The following is a 16444-nucleotide window of genomic DNA, read 5'->3' as shown; positions in this document are numbered from 1 at the left end:
CACTGCTTCTTCAAAACTCTTATCAGACTACAGAGTCAATAGGTTTTTTTGGAATAAGTGTTGCTGCAATCGTGTTGTTTATTTCTAGAACAAATTTCAACGGGATTTTTTTTTCGGTTAAAATATTGCAATTAATTAAAAGAATTAAAAGAAGAAACTTTGTAGTGGAAAATATAAAAAGAACAGTAAAACAAAGAACAAAATCACAATTTGTACAAAATAGTAAGAGCAGTGACAAACACCTGTTGCTTTGCGGCAAACAATAAAAAACCACATTTTTCCTGTAAGTAGTGCAAATATTACCTTACCCTCACCCACATCAACCTACCGACGATACGTAAACGATCAAAATAGCTGCGTAAGGAAGAACAACCAGCCAACAAACAAATTAAAAATAAAATATGCTTAGCTTTGCATTATTGTGGCAAGAATTTATTCCACAAAATTAAGTGATACGCGTGAAAATAATTTGGTCACTATGTAAGTTGGTAGGTGTGTTTACAAAACAAATTCACTTTGCATAAAAACACTGCTCTTGATGTGTAACTGTTTGAATAAAACCATAGTTGGCTTTGCAAAGGATTGTCTATTTTTTCTTTCCATTGAAAATAAAGAACATTTTGAAATAGAAATTGAAAGCGTCTCCATGATTAGATAAATTTTAACTGAAATAATTCGCGTTTGTTTGTTGTTTCGCGTTCCTTTGTGTCCAGCTACCAGATAAAATCAAATCTAAAATTGGTTGACTCAACAAAATCAATTCATAGTAAGGAGGGGAAATTGTGACAATCAAGAAACCAATTGGAAGAATTTGTTGATTAAAAACTCACTCAATTTTTGCAACTAACTATCGGTATTTCCAAGATCATAACTTTTTACTCAAGAAGAGCATTTGGAAAGATTTCTCTCTAATACAATTTTTCAAGCTTTGGTGAGATAGCATACGTATAATTATTACTTGCATTTTATATACTCGATATCCCTTTTCTTCTAATTGTTTTTTGTTGGCCATTTGGAAGTTATCCGTTATTCTTATTTTTTCAAAATCACTTTCTGAAATAGAGATGAAGAAGTCTAGCTTCATTTAAGTTAATCTATTTGTAAAACAGACAAGTATTGCATAAGACCTTTTTGCTGGTTCAAAATAGGATCTTTTTCAAAGAAAATATAAAAATATTCGTTAAAATTAAGTGAACATTTGTATTCACATTCGATAATTGTTAACAAAATAACAACCAACGTTTATATATTAAAAATATAAATAATTTGGTAAGTTTGGTTTTTATTCAGAACAAATCAGGGTAATAAATAATAAGATGGTGATGGCACCTTCATTCATTGAGTGAAACAGAAATTATCCCTTAGAAGTGTTAAATTCGCCATAATTTTTAACTTATCATACTTATCATGGAGTGTATATGTGATGTCGGCCATTTCAATGAAATACAGTCGAACTTCTCTATAACGAGCAGCTGATACGAAAAGTTACTTAATACGTTATGGAGAAAATTCGTTAAATAGAGAATATTTTGAGTTCAAACTCATATATTTATTTTTTAGTTATTCGTTACGGATAATTATTGTACAAAATGTACAATACACACAATACAACGTCTTCTACTGAGAAAAAGTATGTAATTTTCCCCATAATTTTTTGTCTTTAGGTTAAAGAAAATTAGCCTCATGAAAATTATGGTTTTAGTTTGGAAGAAATCCGTTTCAGAAACTTTGGAGACTCTTTAGCTCTCTCCCTCTGTCTGGTTGGCTCATGCACAGGGCAGCTCTCGAACGAATCAACCGATCTGTAGTGCGATTCTCTAACACATTTTTGGAGTTACCGACAAAAATCGGTAAAATTAAAATGCTTATAATTTCGCTAATAACGGATGTTTTTCGGTAAGTTAACGACCAATAGAAAGTAGTCACAAAGTTCTACCGATAGCGAGAGCTGTCAACTCTTATTTGAACATTTCATTCGGAATTTTGCGTTTTAATGTCACCGATTTTTGTCGGTAACTCAAAAAATGAGTTAGAGAATCGCACTACTGGTCGTCCTCGTAATATTTAGGGAATAAATTGAATACTCTACCAGCTGACGGTAAAAATCTGATTTCTTTTTTTTTTAATTGTAAGTTTTTTCTAATTAGCCGGCCTTCGGCCGGGAATTTAAGACTTTTTTCCTATGGACAGTAGCCAATTTAGGGCATGAAAACAACATTTTTTTTAATTTAAATTTTTTTCTTACATTAACAAGAGATTTTTCGGAACTTAAGAAGCCGATATCTCGGGAAGTGTGGACTTCCCCCAACAAACTTTATATTTTTTGTAATCAGGACGTAAAGGTCTACCTGTGGTAAACATTTCAGATTTTTCCGCCAGCAATTTATGCCATATTTAGTCCAAATTTAGATATCAAGTTCGAAAATGGGTCATATCGGTCCACTTCTTCCGGTATCTCTCCTACAAATGTTTAAACTTCTTGAGATAATGGCCAAAAAGCTCTAAAGAACCCTGCAGTCACCAACTAAAATGACTTATGAGCACATCGTAAAATGTCTGCCAAACGTACAACAAGTTCAAGTTCCTCACAAACGTTCCAAATTTTCACTTAAGTAAAATTTAAGGGCTGTTCCAGGATCGTTTTGCAATTTTCTACCGAAAATATTCCTTGTGGTCCTGTTTACAACGACATAAAAGTGTTTTGTAGGCAAATTCATATTGCAAATTGGCGTTGTTCCATCCCTTGCACATCGTAACATTTCTCTGAAACGTACATTAAGTTCCAAGGCGGTCGGTCTGTATGGGACAACACCATTGCGTACTTCCTTCACAAAGGTTCAAAACTTTGCTTAACTTCTGTTTAAGGGGGCAGTTGGATGATTCTTTTGAAATTTGCGTTGAAGGTGATCTGATTACAAAGATATAATTTTTTCGTGGTCAAGTCTATGCTACCCAAAATTAGATCCAAGAGTTGTTCATATTCTTTTTTATTCTTGGTTAGCTGTGTCAGCGGAAAAATTGGGTCAATGTATATGCCCTACGAACGCCTAAAAATTTACGCTGATTTCCAATAGCTGTACAATGGTACCCATATTGTGTTGGTTGTTTTACTACCATATACTCTTTCTGGGCACTGAAATAATATTCCCACCATTTCTTCTCCATTGTTGTCTGTTTGAAGGCCATAAACAGATTATTGAAATTTTTTCCTCTTTTTTTTTTTGAATGTATTCAACTTTTTGTAAGCTAATATAGCTTTTTCCTTTTAGGTAAATTCGCCAAGCCAAACTCTGGGCACAATCCTGATGCATATTTGGTTTCCACAAATATTGCACGGCGCATTCAAATAATAAAAATATTTCCGATGGACACAAGAAACATGTAGATCCACTCTTTGAAAGCTAAGAAGAAGAATTACATAATTTAGAAAGGGTTCCTGGCTTAGAATACACAACCTAATGGAAAGTCTTGCATGGCTCAGTAGACACAATCTTCTATGGACATGACGGTAACCATACAAAATTGGGATTTTTTTACTCTACCACTTAGCTTTCAAAGGGTGGGTAAAGCAAGGAAATGCCAATACATGTGCTATACATGTTAGGCCAAAAACTTCAGAGAGGGTTTGTTAAAGGAAGCTAGCTAGCTACCTTAAGATCGGAAGTGCAGTTTCCCTAGTCACGAAAGAAGGGCTTAACTAAGTGTGGGATTTCCGCATTTTTTAAACCAATCAAGATATTCGTGTGATGTAGGGTATCATGTCGACATCGTCCATCGTTGGTTGAAAAATTAAAACATTTTTGATATTCCTTTGTCTAAATGTTATTTCCAAATGCTGTAGAAAAAATTCAAAAATCGATCTGGCATTCCTTCAAATTTGTTCAAAATTTCTCTTTTTGCCTCAATTCTCGATTAACAAAAGTGTGGGCTTCCCCCTTTTCTATGTGAATTTTTATCAGATTATTTTTGAATTGACGGTTTCAATTTTTCTGTTTGCATTAGCGATCAAATTACTTAAATAAGGTTCTCCCTTGCTTTTGTATAAACATTCTTCATTTTGCCTTACAAAGCAAAACAGCCTTTTCGCACTAACCAAACAACCAACTCTCCGCTAAACCGCTTGAAAACAAAAAAATTATGAATAAGCACAAACTGTAAAAACCATAAAGTATTTGAAACGTAAATAACTTCCCAGTCATCTAAACGATAAGAGTGAAATTTTATTATAGAACTGCTACAACAAAGTATTTGTAAAAAATAAAAATAAACAACAAAATTGGTTGGGCATTGCTATTGTATCGTTCAGTTATATATTGCTTGCTGGCGGTTGTCGTCATAGCTTTTATTACTCCTCAAACTCAGTTCATAGGCATTGCATTATGTAGTAATACTTATGACGACAAATTTTAATAATTTTTTCTTTTTATTTTCAGTGAATAAATTAACATAAAAAGAAACATATTGCCGTTGAGTGTCAAAATTGTAAATTGCATTTAAAAAAGAGGAATTAATTTTGTTTCAACAAAAGAATTAACAAAATGGTCGCTTCATCTACAACGCCAACATCAAATGCAGCGGCAACAACAACACCTCAACAGAATGGTGATGCTGCTGCGGCAGTTGTTGCCCCAACAAACCATGTCACAACACCCCTACCAAAGGGCAAATATACTTTGGTTGGCATTGATATTGACACTACCGGACGCAGATTAATTGACGAGGTAAGTGTTTAGCTCCCGTGTTCTATAGAATGATAACAATCACCTGTTTTTGTGTGTGTATATGTCCAGTGATCATTAATGCTAGGCACTGCTCTGTTGCTCTCTGATTGTGTATTTTTAAATTTGTTTCTCGGTAAAAAAGTCACGTTTCCCTGCATTTGTTTTTATTGTATATTGTAATTATTATTTTATAGGGTAATCTGTTTCTATATTTTTGTGTTTATTATACCGGAAAGGACTCGTAGAGTTGGAATAATGATAAACAGTAACATCGTTTTCAATATTTACAATTTGAAGTTGTAAAATGACAAAAGAATAGCAATCTTCTTAACGAAAAATTGTCCAAGTATTTGCATTTTCTATTGCACATCACCGATGCAAGTCCATCTCAGAAATAGGTACTACTTACGTCACTAAAAACGTCCAATGTTTTTGTCAAACCAAACTTTTTACCTCAATTTTTAGATATAATTCTCTGGTATAATTAATAGAAAATTGCCCGTTTTTATGTGCTGTGCTTCAGACTTTAAGTATTTTGTTGGTTTCAGTCTTATTAAATAATTATAAAAAATCATCCCCGATAACACCGTGGAACAATTCGAGGAAATAATAATACCGGTTTCCAGTTCGAAGGGTTACGGATTTTTGTGATTCTACGGTACATGCATGTTCCCAAATCCACCATTGTGCTTAAACCCTCATTATATCCTCAGAATTTAAACTAAGGAGTATACATACACTTTCATACGATCAAAAGTATATGCCCATTTGGAATAAAGCTAAACACAACCAACGTTTGGGTAAAGTTTTGTGTCGTTTTGGCCGTTTTTCACTGTTTGGCATGATGCCGAAAAATTCAAATTCATTTGAAATATATGCCGGCAAACATATCAAAGCTGGACTTTGGTGTCGGCGTCGCCCTGTTGTTGTTTTATTTTTTTTTTCAACGCCCAACACAAAACTTTACTCAACCGTTGCATGTGTTTTCAGCTTAATGGTTTTAGAACGGTGGTGCTCAAAAGACTTTATTTATTAGTCTTTCTGAGAAAGTCATTCCTTTGCTAAACCATGGCAGATGAGAATGAAGTTGTTGTAGTCACGTTAACGTATATGGGTGATCTTGGCTGTTTTAAATCCAAGTATGTTTGGACGAGACTCCTTTGGGTACCTCCCACATAAAAGTATAATTTTTTTTTTTGAAAAAAGTTCACTTTAAAGATTTGTCTCGGATCGTCTTGAATTTTTTGTAGCAGGTTATACTCGCCGACGATGCATTTTTTTCGCGACCAAGTCCTTATTTTTCATAATGGCCCGAAGCTCTATAAAAATCTGTTTTTAAATTTTTCATCGAAGGTAGTTATATTAGGGGCATAAATCCTGGCATAATATTCCAGAATCCTAAGGTGACCAACGAAAGCAACGGGGCATAAAATTAGTTTCACTTTCCACCATCGGACCATTCCTCTAAGAACCTCATCCGAAAAAGATAAAAGTGTTGATGTTGATTTAATCCAAATCAAATTTATTAGCAAAACGTCTATAGATGGACTCTTAATCACATTAACTGATACACAGGCTAAGGTTATCGGGTATGTTCTGTCACACACTTCACGTCTCAAGCATTTTGTTCACCCCCTTTACGCTTATTTTTCAAGTATGAAGTGTGTCTCAGAACAAACCCGTATTATATCTTTGCCCACAAAGCCGATCGATACTTGTTTAATTATACCCTCAGCCTTTAGGTAAAAAGAGGGTATTTACACTTTGGTACGACCCAAAATGTGCCTCATCGAAATAATGGTTTTATTATTATTATTATTTATTGCTTTTACGCCAAGTCGTGGGCGCATAGTGCCAAATAATGGTTTTAGACCCCAAGTATGTTTGTACGATATCCTTTTCAGACAATTTTGAGTAGATCTAGCAATGTCCGTCCGTCTGTCTGTCTGGCAGGCTGGTGCGCACGATAACTCTCGAACGGATCAATCGATTCAGTTCAAATCGAAATATTTTGTCCAGATTCGATTTAAATTCGAAGATGGGCCATCCATATAGGTCCACTCCTTCAGGTACCTCCCCACAAATGTTCAAAAATTGTCGCAAAACTTGTGCGCACGATAACTCTTGTAGGGAATAACCGATTTGGTCCATACTTTGCACATCGTGTTATTTCTACCAAACTTAGATGAGGTTCCAATATGGACTCAATCGGTCCACTCCTTCGGGTACCTCCCACACAAAATTTCGGAAAAGTTCAGTTTAGGACCTGCTCTCGAATCGCTTTGATTTTTGTTTACGCAAGTTGTATTCGCTGTCCCCTATACGAAGGTACAAGTTTCCTCAGGGGCAAGTCCATACTTCCTGAAAAAATAGCCTGAAAGTTGAAAAACAAACCCTATGACACCATGTTTATGGGTGGAAGCGCAAGATAATTCTCGAACGGAAATGCCGATTCCGGCCAAAATTTGGCCTTCGTAATATTGTTTCCAAACTTACTTTAAGTTCGTAGATAAGCCATATAGGTCCGCTCCTTCAGGTACCTACCCCACAAAAGTTCAAAATATTCGGAAAAATTGTGCGCACAATAACTCTTGATGGGAATGACCGATTTGGTCCATACTTTACACATTCTCATAATATCTACCAGATATAGATCAGGTTCGAATATGGACTATATTTGTCCACTCCATCCCGTACCTCCCACACAAAATTTTGGATAAGTTCACTTTAAGACCTGCTATTGAATAACTTTGATTTTTGTTGAAGCAACTTACATTCGCTGCTTCAATTACGATGGTAAAAGTTGTTTCAGGGGCAAGTCCATACTTCTTGAGAAAACAGCCCGAAGTATGTAAAAACCCCCTATGGAACCCCCATGGTCTATGTCGGTCCATTCCTTTACCTTTTCCGCAAAATTTTTTAACTTTAATCCTCATCAACATTTTTATCGGTTCATACGACCAAAATTTTGAAACCCCCTAAATACATAAGCTTTTTGTGAAAAAATGATTAAATTTGCACAGGCTGAGGGTATACTTTTTTACTTGTTATTATTAAATTAGGTTTGGTTGAGAACAAAGGCCCCGGAAAATCGCCACATACTTAAGCCAGAATACCCCTGGTGCGGACCCTAGTCTGTATTTTTTTGGATGAGGTTAGATCTAAATAGCTTTTTTAGTAATTTACCGGCAATCTGTGCCCTAGGCAAAATCCAGTTTGCTTTTAAACTCTTTTGTCCTGATTTGATTTAGTTACCGAATTGTGCTATTCCCAGGAGCTGGGTTATTATGTTCGAAAAAGCTGGACAATGTCAGGGAAAGAGTTCCAATGTTCTGTTGTCTTCTCCGCTTGCCGTTCATTCGTTTTTTCTGTTGATTCTCTAAGAATGACTGTCAGACTTCTAATACAGCCGAACCTCGATTATCCGGGATAGAAAAGAAGTGGTCTTCCTTCCAATACCTCTATTATCCGTTATAAACTCCTTTATCCGGGAGTAAAAACCTACCTTCCAATTAATTATTTATGCAAACAAAATAAAAAAATACAAAAATGGAGTAACTAAAAGGACGAAATGCATAATATGAGACAATTGGTACCAAAAGAAAATTTTTATATAGTATGTACTTATGTAAGTAATAGTAGGGGTAATAAATTGCTTTATTTTCTCGACATATTTTCTTGCAGATGTAAATTCTTGAATTCTAACCCTCTATTTATGTATTTCGAAACGAAAATGTGTGCGCATGAAACACACCCAAACTTTAGTTTTGGAAATATTATTTCCTTTGCTTTTGCTTCAAAACAAAAAACAAATTCGAAAAACACACAAAATTTGGTAGTTTTTCTTACGCATTCATTTTCATATCGACATACATAAACAGGCCCTTAATTTTATTTCATTTCTTTCCTTTCCTATGCTATGCCATTTTCCCCAAAAATATTTTCGAAAACTGCATAAAAACATTGACTCCATTATCTAGGAAAATCGATTATCCGTAATGGTTACGGTCCCGACCATCACGGATAATCGAGGTCCGTCCGATATGTTGTAATTTTTTTTTTGCTCATGTTTTTAACTCTATACGCGTCTCATGTAGGCACTTAGCATCGTCCACCGTTGCTGATTATATAGCAATATTTGCCAAAAAGTTAGTTACCGCGTTACAGGGATTTGGGACCCTAAATGTCCTGGTACCCATACAATGTACCCCGAAACGCGCTGGGGAATATCCGTAATTGAATTTTTGTAATCCAACAGAGTTTTTTTGATTTAATTTTCTTGGCCGTAAGTTTAAATTAAGATTCAAAATTAACACAATTCCCTATTTTTCTTTTTTGACAGATTGTTCAGCTGGCTGCCTATACTCCCAAGGATCATTTTGAACAGTATATTATGCCATATATGAATTTAAATCCAGCTGCTCGTCAACGTCATCAAGTTCGTGTAATTTCCATTGGTTTCTATCGCATGCTCAAATCAATGCAAACTTACAAGGTAACATCGATTGTCTTTCGTTGAAGTTTTTTCTTTTCTTTTCTTTTTTTTTTTTGCTTTACAATAAAAGTCTTAATTTTCCTCTTCCAGATTATTAAATCTAAATCAGAAATCGCTGCTCTTAAAGATTTCCTCGCTTGGCTCGAAGCTTTGAAAGCTAAAGATGCCACTTCGCAAGGCGTTATTCTATTGTATCATGAAGAGCGTAAATTCATTCCATATATGATTTTGGAAGCACTTAAAAAATATAACCTGCTGGACAGGTTTTTACTTACTGTTAAGTCATTCGCAAATGGTCTCAATTTGGCCAAGGCCAATGCCAATGAGTCCTTACAACATTATACACTACGAAAACTGTCGAAGTTTTTGAAATCAAATGCTGTCAACAATAATGTTGAACTCAATAATAATAATGTAGCCTCATCTACCACTGAAGGTGCTGCGGCTGCTGCAACTACCACAACTAAAGATCAACCGCAAGAACAGTCACAGCAGCAACAACAACATCAACAAAAGACTAACAACAAGTCTAGTCAAAATAACAACAATGAACGTGAATTATTTGATGGAAGTGCCAGTGTACGTGCTAAATTAGCCTATGAAGTTGCTTTGCATTTATGTAATCAAGACTCCAAGGAAGATCTCGATTCACAAAATGCTCTCGATAAATTATTAACGGCCATAAATCCTTATGCCCAAACTATTCAATGTGATTTGGATGAATTACAAACCCAGAATGAAAATCTGGAACGTCAAAATTCATTCCGTCCAGTATTTTTGAATTACTTCAAGTCGATACTTTACAATCGTGTGCGTGCTGTTAAATTCCGTATTATTTTGGCTGAACACGGTTATGATTTGCAAACTCTCAACGCCATTTGGACCGAAAAGAAACGTGATGGCCTTGTTGAAGTTTTGCAAGCCATAGAAGAGCTGAAAGAAGAGGATAAAACAGAATTGGCTGATTTATTTGATAGTTACTATGATCCAGCCAAGACGACTATTAAACCGATTGTTAAACCAATCAATCGTTCTCGTAATAGACGTGGTAAGTTTAAGTTTATATACAGCCAAATTTCTCTATAATGTAGTTGCTGGGGACAAGAAATGTAGAGAAAAATTGTTATAATTGTTATTGTTGTTATTCTTGTTTTCTTTTTTATAAAACGAATTATTCATTTTAGAGAGGTTCGTTATAGAGAACTTCGAAGAAGGTGTTTGGATTTAATTTTGACAAAATAATAGCTTTTTATTATATTTTGTGGGTAATTAAAAAAATGTATTTTATAAGATTCCTTTGTCGGTCATAATTTGTAAAATTTAAATGTGTATTGTTTTATATTTTAGGACAGTATCAATGGAAAAGTAAAATATTAATTATAGAAAATATTAATTACTTGAAACCAAGAAGATCTGACATCCCATATGCACCTGCAGTATTTTAACAGGGCCACTGGTTCAACGGAAGAGAAATCCAAAGATGCAATCTCATGGGCACAGCATGTGACTTTTTCATTAAACCTAGGACAAAGTCAAAGAAGGTGGTCGATCATTTCAGTCTCTTCCTCGCCCCCGCAGAGCCTTACTTACTTAGTTTGCCCATTACAGAACATTTGTTCCATAGACCGAACTAAGAAAAGATCACCTTTCCTCTCTGTTTTTCGCTTGACTTTTTGGAATGCCGCGTCTTTTCATTTCTTCATCCACTTGTATGCTCCATCGAAGCTTTGGCCTGCCGATTCTGCGTGCACCGCCATGTGGCATGTATTCATACGCCTTTTTAGCGGGTTCATCATCGCTCATTCATATGATATGGCCTAGCCAACGCAATCGTTGCATCTCGATATGTTTAACTATATTCATGTCTTTGTATAGCTTATATAGCTCGTGGTTCATACGACGTCGATATTCACCGTCAACGCAAATCGGCCCGTAGATCTTTCGAAGAATTTTCCTCTCCAAACACACCAAGCACTGCCTTATCTGCTTGCGCAAGTACCCATGCTTCGGAGCCATACATTAGCACGGGTAGTATCAGCGTTTTGTGTAGTGTTATTTTTGTTTGACGAGATGTGGCTTTGTTTTTAAACTGCTTACTTAGACCATAGTAGCATCTGTTGGCCAATACAATTCTTCTTCTTATTTCACAACTGATGTTGTTTGTTGTGTTTATGGCAGTGCCGAGGTAGACGAAGTCTTTAACTACCTCAAAATTGTACGTAACAACTTCCACAGTTGGTCCGAGCTCTATGGACGCTTTGCGCGTCGACACCATCAATTTGATCTTTTCGCCGTTTACCGCCAGACCCACTTTCGCAGATTCTGCTTCGACCTTCCTAAAGGTATCAGTTACTTCCTTTACTGATCGTCCCATGATGTCTATGTCATCAGCATAAGCAAGTAACATGTGGCTATTGGTGTAAATTGTGCCATTTCTTTTGACATTTGCATGTCGTATTACCTTTTCCAACGAAAGGCTGTCTCCTTGTCTGAAACCTCTTTTGGTACAAAATTCTTCTGAGAGGTTCTTTCCAATTTTAACTGAGAACCTAGTATCAGTTAAAGTCATCTTACAAAGCCGGATGAGCTTTGCGGGTATACCAAATTCAGACATTGCATGGAATACCTTTGATCGGAGGGGACTGTCGAATGCTGCTTTATAGTTGACAAAAAGGTGATGTGTCGATCTGCATCTCTTGGGTCTTCTCTAGGATTCGCCGCAGGGTAAATATCTGGTCAATGGTGGACTTGCCAGGTCTAAAGCCACATTGGTATGGTCCAATTATTTCGTTGACCACTGGCTTTAGTCGTTCGCACAGTATCCCTGACACTATCTTATAGGCAATAGGCCTATAGGCTTATGCCCCTATAGTTGGAGCATACAGTCTTATCTCCTTTCTTGTGGACGGGACATAGGATGCACAGGTTCCAATCGTCGGGTACGCGTTCTTCCTGCCAAATATTGCTAACTAGCTGATGCATACACCTTATCAGCGCGTCGCCTCCGGTTTTAAACAGCTCGGCTGGTAAGCCTTCGGCTCCTGCTGCTTTATTATTATTCAGCCGGCGGTATACATTCTATACCAACTTCTGGGATTGGATCTGTGGTATCATCATCTTCGCTACTATTGGATACCATCAGATTGGAGAAATGTTCCTTCCATATCCTGAGCACGCTATCTGTATCTGTTACCAGATTACCTTGCTGGTCTCTACACGAGGATGTACCTGTACCAAAGCCATCTGTTTGATGTTTCACTCTTTGGTAAAATTTTCGGACTTCATTCTGGCTCCTGTACATCTCGATTTTTTCACACTCCCGCTTTTCCATTTCTCTCTTTTTCTTGCGGAAAAGACGTTTCTCTTCTCTCCTTTTCTCCCGATATCTCTCTCGTGCGCTACGTGTTGCTACTGATTGTAAAGTAGCTCTATATGCCGCATTTTTTTCTTCGGTAGCAGCACGACACTCCTGGTTATACCATGAATTCCTTTGTGGAGATCTCTGGAATCCAAGTATGGATTTTGCGGCTGTTTGCATGGAGTGGGCAATATTTTGCTATTGTGTTGTTATGTTATCGGGACAAGGAGTGTTCGCGTTAAGCAATTGCGCTAGTTGAGTGGAATATGCTGTGGCTATCTGTTGTGTTTGCAGCCTATCGATGTCCAACTTCCGCGTTGTGCCTGTTCGTGCTTTATTTGCTACGTTTAGACGGGTACGTACCTTTGCTGCAACAATGTAGTGGTCCGAATCAATGTTTGCACCTCGGAACGATCGTACATCCAACACGCTGGATGAATGTCTTCCATCTATCACAACATGATCAATTTGATTACTTGTTCTTTGATCTGGAGGCAGCCAGGTGCCCTTATGAATATCGAGATGATTAAATCTGGTACTGCTAACTACCATGTTTTTTGCCACTGCGAAGTCTATCAGCCTCATACCATTGTCAGACGTTTCACTGTGTAGACTGAATTTCCCGACTGTTGGGCCAAAGATATTCTCCTTTCCAATTTTGGCATTAAAATCGCCTGAAATGATTTTAATGTCATGGGCAGGGCAACGGTCATATGTTTCTTCTAAGCGCTCCTAAAATATATCTTTGGTCTGTTCGTCCTTTTCTTCAGTGGGAGCATTAGCGCAAATAAAGCTGATGTTGAAGAATTTAGCTTTTATTCGAATTGCAGCAAGTCTTTCATTCACTGGGGTGAAGCTGAATACCAGATGTTTTAGTCTCCGACTAACTACGAATCCGCAACCAAACTCATGCTTTACGTCATGGCAGCTATAATACAGTGCGTCACCTTTAGGTGTTATTGAGTCGCCTTTCCCAATCCATCGTATTTCCTGTATGGCAGTAATATCGGCCTTGTACTTTTCAAGTACGTCTGCCAATGCGAAGACTGCACCTTCTCTATAAAGAGTGCGAACATTCCAGGTGCAGATCCGCAGATCATGGTCCTTAAAACGTTTGCGGGGTTCGTCAACTTTAGAGGGGTTTGTTTTTCCTTTCTTTCGTTTTTTCTAGGGCAGGGTTACTAACCCGACGCCCAAACCCAACGCGCGGCACATGTTAGCTCACTACCTTTAACGGATGTTAAAGGCAGTTCCCCAGGTAACACCACGGGGAGATTAGTGTCCACTTGAGATGAAAGAGAGACCACGATAAATCCTGGGCTTTGCCATGTTAAAACCGGTTAGGACCGTTCCTTGGTATCTTCCATCCCCTACGTCACCCCCGCAGAGCCTTCAGTACTTAATATTGTTGTTCCTTGTCATAGATCTTATTCCGCATTGGCCAGTTATGACCCCTTTAACAATTCCGATCTCTCGCTTACTAAATGAGAGCAGAAACACAGTTTTGTGTCCTGAGATTAGGGGACAGATTGACCTCGATACCTTGCATCAAGATTCGTTATGCCAGATCCTTACCGTTTTCTCGCAGTGGAATTCGTTGCGTTTATCGAGAAGGAGCGATGGTTTGATGGTCTTGCTAAATCATCAACTATCTTATTTTTTCCACATTGTCACATGTCTTTATTATTATTTTTTTTTATGTATTTTATAGCCCAATTTTATTCTATTTTGAAAGTTGTTTGTTTTTCTATATGGCCAGTTTCTCTAGGAAGAATCGAAACCAAATTCGGACGATTTTTGTTTCAAATCATCATTTAAATAATTAATGTCGTGTTTTAACTCTTTTTTTCAGTACGCAACAATGTTAGAAACGATGGTAAAGTGGCTCCTGCTAACAGTGGTGCTCCTGCTGCTGAGCAAGGTGCCGGTGGTGATAAACAACAAGCTAGTGGTGCAAATTTGCCAGATTCTACAACAAAATCACCCAAAAACCGTGGCAAACGCAATCAGCGTTCACAAAAGAACAATAACAACAACAATAGCACAAATAACAACAATAATGTGTTAATAAAAACAGAAACTCCAGTGGCCAATGATACTCCCACTGCTGCTGCCGATGGAAATCAAAAACAACAGCAAACAACTAACAATGCAACTACTGCGGCTCCAGTGGCTGTAGCGGCTTCAAATTAATAAAATCAAAACAACAAAAAATTGAAATCAAGCCAAAAAAATATAAACAAAAAAACCAGCCATTCAGCCACGAAAAGAAGTAAAACTCGAGCCAATACTTTTTGTTCCAAATTAAAAAATGCCATGCCCAAATGTTGCTGCAACTGTTAACAACAGAGTAAACCCAAATATGTAACTACATTATTATCCATTATTTTTAAATTAGATTTGTTAACAAACTCTCAACTACACTTTGTTGTAGTTGTAGTAAATTATAATTTTTTTATTAATTGTTAATTTTTACTTTTTTTTTTGTTTTTATTATAATATTGTGAATTGCTTAAACAAAATTAAAACTACAACAAACATTGTCATTATATGATGCTGCTTAAAAACAAGAAACGACAAAGCGTTTTTCGTTAAAGTGCCTTAAATTGTTTATATTATTTAATTTTCATTCATTTACCGAAACTTGTTAAAAAAGGAAAAACTTGAGGGAATTTGAAATAATTTGCCTTTATTTACTTTGATTTTCTTATTATTTTTTGTCATTCTTTTAAATTTTAAATTGAATTTTGTCTTTCTTTTTCTTAGAAGTATAAAACACACAAATTAAACATTTTAAATGAAACCACAAAAAAATGAATTAAAAAAATCCAATTGGAAAAAAATAAAATGTTTAATTTGGTTAAAAATAAAATTAAAATAGATTAAAATGTAGATCGGAAGAGAAAAACTACAAAATATTTAGATTTGTTTTTATGAGCAGAACATTTGAATTTCTTTGAGGCCTTGTTGTCAAAAATACTTTTTCCTTTTTTATATCTAAAAACAACAAATCTAGATATTTTGTATTACTCCTAAGACGACTGATCACAAACATTTTAGCATAGTATTTTTAAAACCTCCTACAACAATATTTGATACTATGTACAACACATTTATATACATTTAAAACATATTTATAATTTAAACTTCACCCATAAAAAAACGCATACATATATTACAAACATATTTCTATTTTAACTGAGAATAATAAGAAATCTTTTAAAACTATTTTTTGATTGAATATTTAAATAATACAAATAAAAATATATAAACAAAAACTTTTGCAAATATGTGTTTTTCGATAACTATTGCCCTTTTTTCAATTTAAAACAGCAGTGCTCAATTGGGGTCCCACGTGCTGTCGGTGTGAGTCAATTTGCTCACTCACACAATTAAAATAGAGAGCTTTTGTTTTGGAATGAATATTTTCAATACACAGATTTTCAATACACAAATGATTGCCCTGAATATTAGTATCCATTAGGGGACCTTCCATATGTGATAAGCCGCTTACCGTACTCGGTAGCGACATTATAGACAATAGGTCTGTTCGATAATCCAAAAGTTTGTACAAATCTGCACAAACTTTTACAAAATGCTGTTCGATAACAAACTTGTTCAGTAAACGAGAAGTAGTTCCAAGAACTTGCAAGTACTTTTTACCTGCGAAGTTATCGGACAGACCTAATTATATGACTATCACCCTTGCCTAGTTTGACAATTCTAAATCCGATAATAAAGACTGCGCTAAATTTCTGTGCAAGATTAGGCATGATTTTAAATGTTTTAGTGCTCAATAAACACAAAAAACTATTTTGTTGATTTAAGCAAAAAACATTAGAGCTTTTTGCCGGGTCAGTCCTCTTTGAG

General features: G+C 36.0%; 1 protein-coding gene across 12 annotated transcripts; it reads left to right on the top strand.

The window, feature by feature from the left end:
• The first annotated feature begins 1 nt into the window (after position 1).
• Positions 2-15852, top strand: exu (maternal protein exuperantia). 12 transcript variants are annotated; one of them, XM_073956996.1, is made up of 5 exons: positions 2-283; positions 4434-4721; positions 9064-9216; positions 9307-10264; positions 14427-15852. In XM_073956996.1, the coding sequence occupies exons 2-5, from the start codon at positions 4539-4541 to the stop codon at positions 14765-14767; spliced, it is 1635 nt and encodes a 544-aa protein (XP_073813097.1). In that variant the 5' UTR covers positions 2-283; positions 4434-4538; the 3' UTR covers positions 14768-15852. The 12 variants fall into 12 exon arrangements, with proteins under 12 accessions (XP_073813097.1, XP_073813107.1, XP_073813098.1 ...); XM_073957006.1 differs by having other exon boundaries at positions 63-480; XM_073956997.1 differs by lacking the exon at positions 2-283 and adding an exon at positions 563-931.
• Positions 15853-16444: the final 592 nt, after the last annotated feature.

The sequence above is a fragment of the Musca autumnalis genome, unplaced genomic scaffold (assembly GCF_047663935.1).
Source record: "Musca autumnalis isolate F117 unplaced genomic scaffold, ASM4766393v1 scaffold_5, whole genome shotgun sequence".
Lineage (NCBI taxonomy): Eukaryota > Metazoa > Arthropoda > Insecta > Diptera > Muscidae > Musca > Musca autumnalis.
Note: the sequence above shows the minus strand (reverse complement) of the source record. Positions and strands in the feature narration are given on the sequence as shown.

Bases quoted from the DNA above. Each gene is read 5' to 3' on its own strand.
- exu (XM_073956996.1), top strand. From the start codon at position 4,539: ATGGTCGCTTCATCTACAACGCCAACATCAAATGCAGCGGCAACAACA. The intron at 4,722-9,063 runs GTAAGTGTTTAG...CTTTTTTGACAG, and splicing joins GACGCAGATTAATTGACGAG to ATTGTTCAGCTGGCTGCCTA. The intron at 10,265-14,426 runs GTAAGTTTAAGT...TCTTTTTTTCAG, and splicing joins TCGTTCTCGTAATAGACGTG to TACGCAACAATGTTAGAAAC.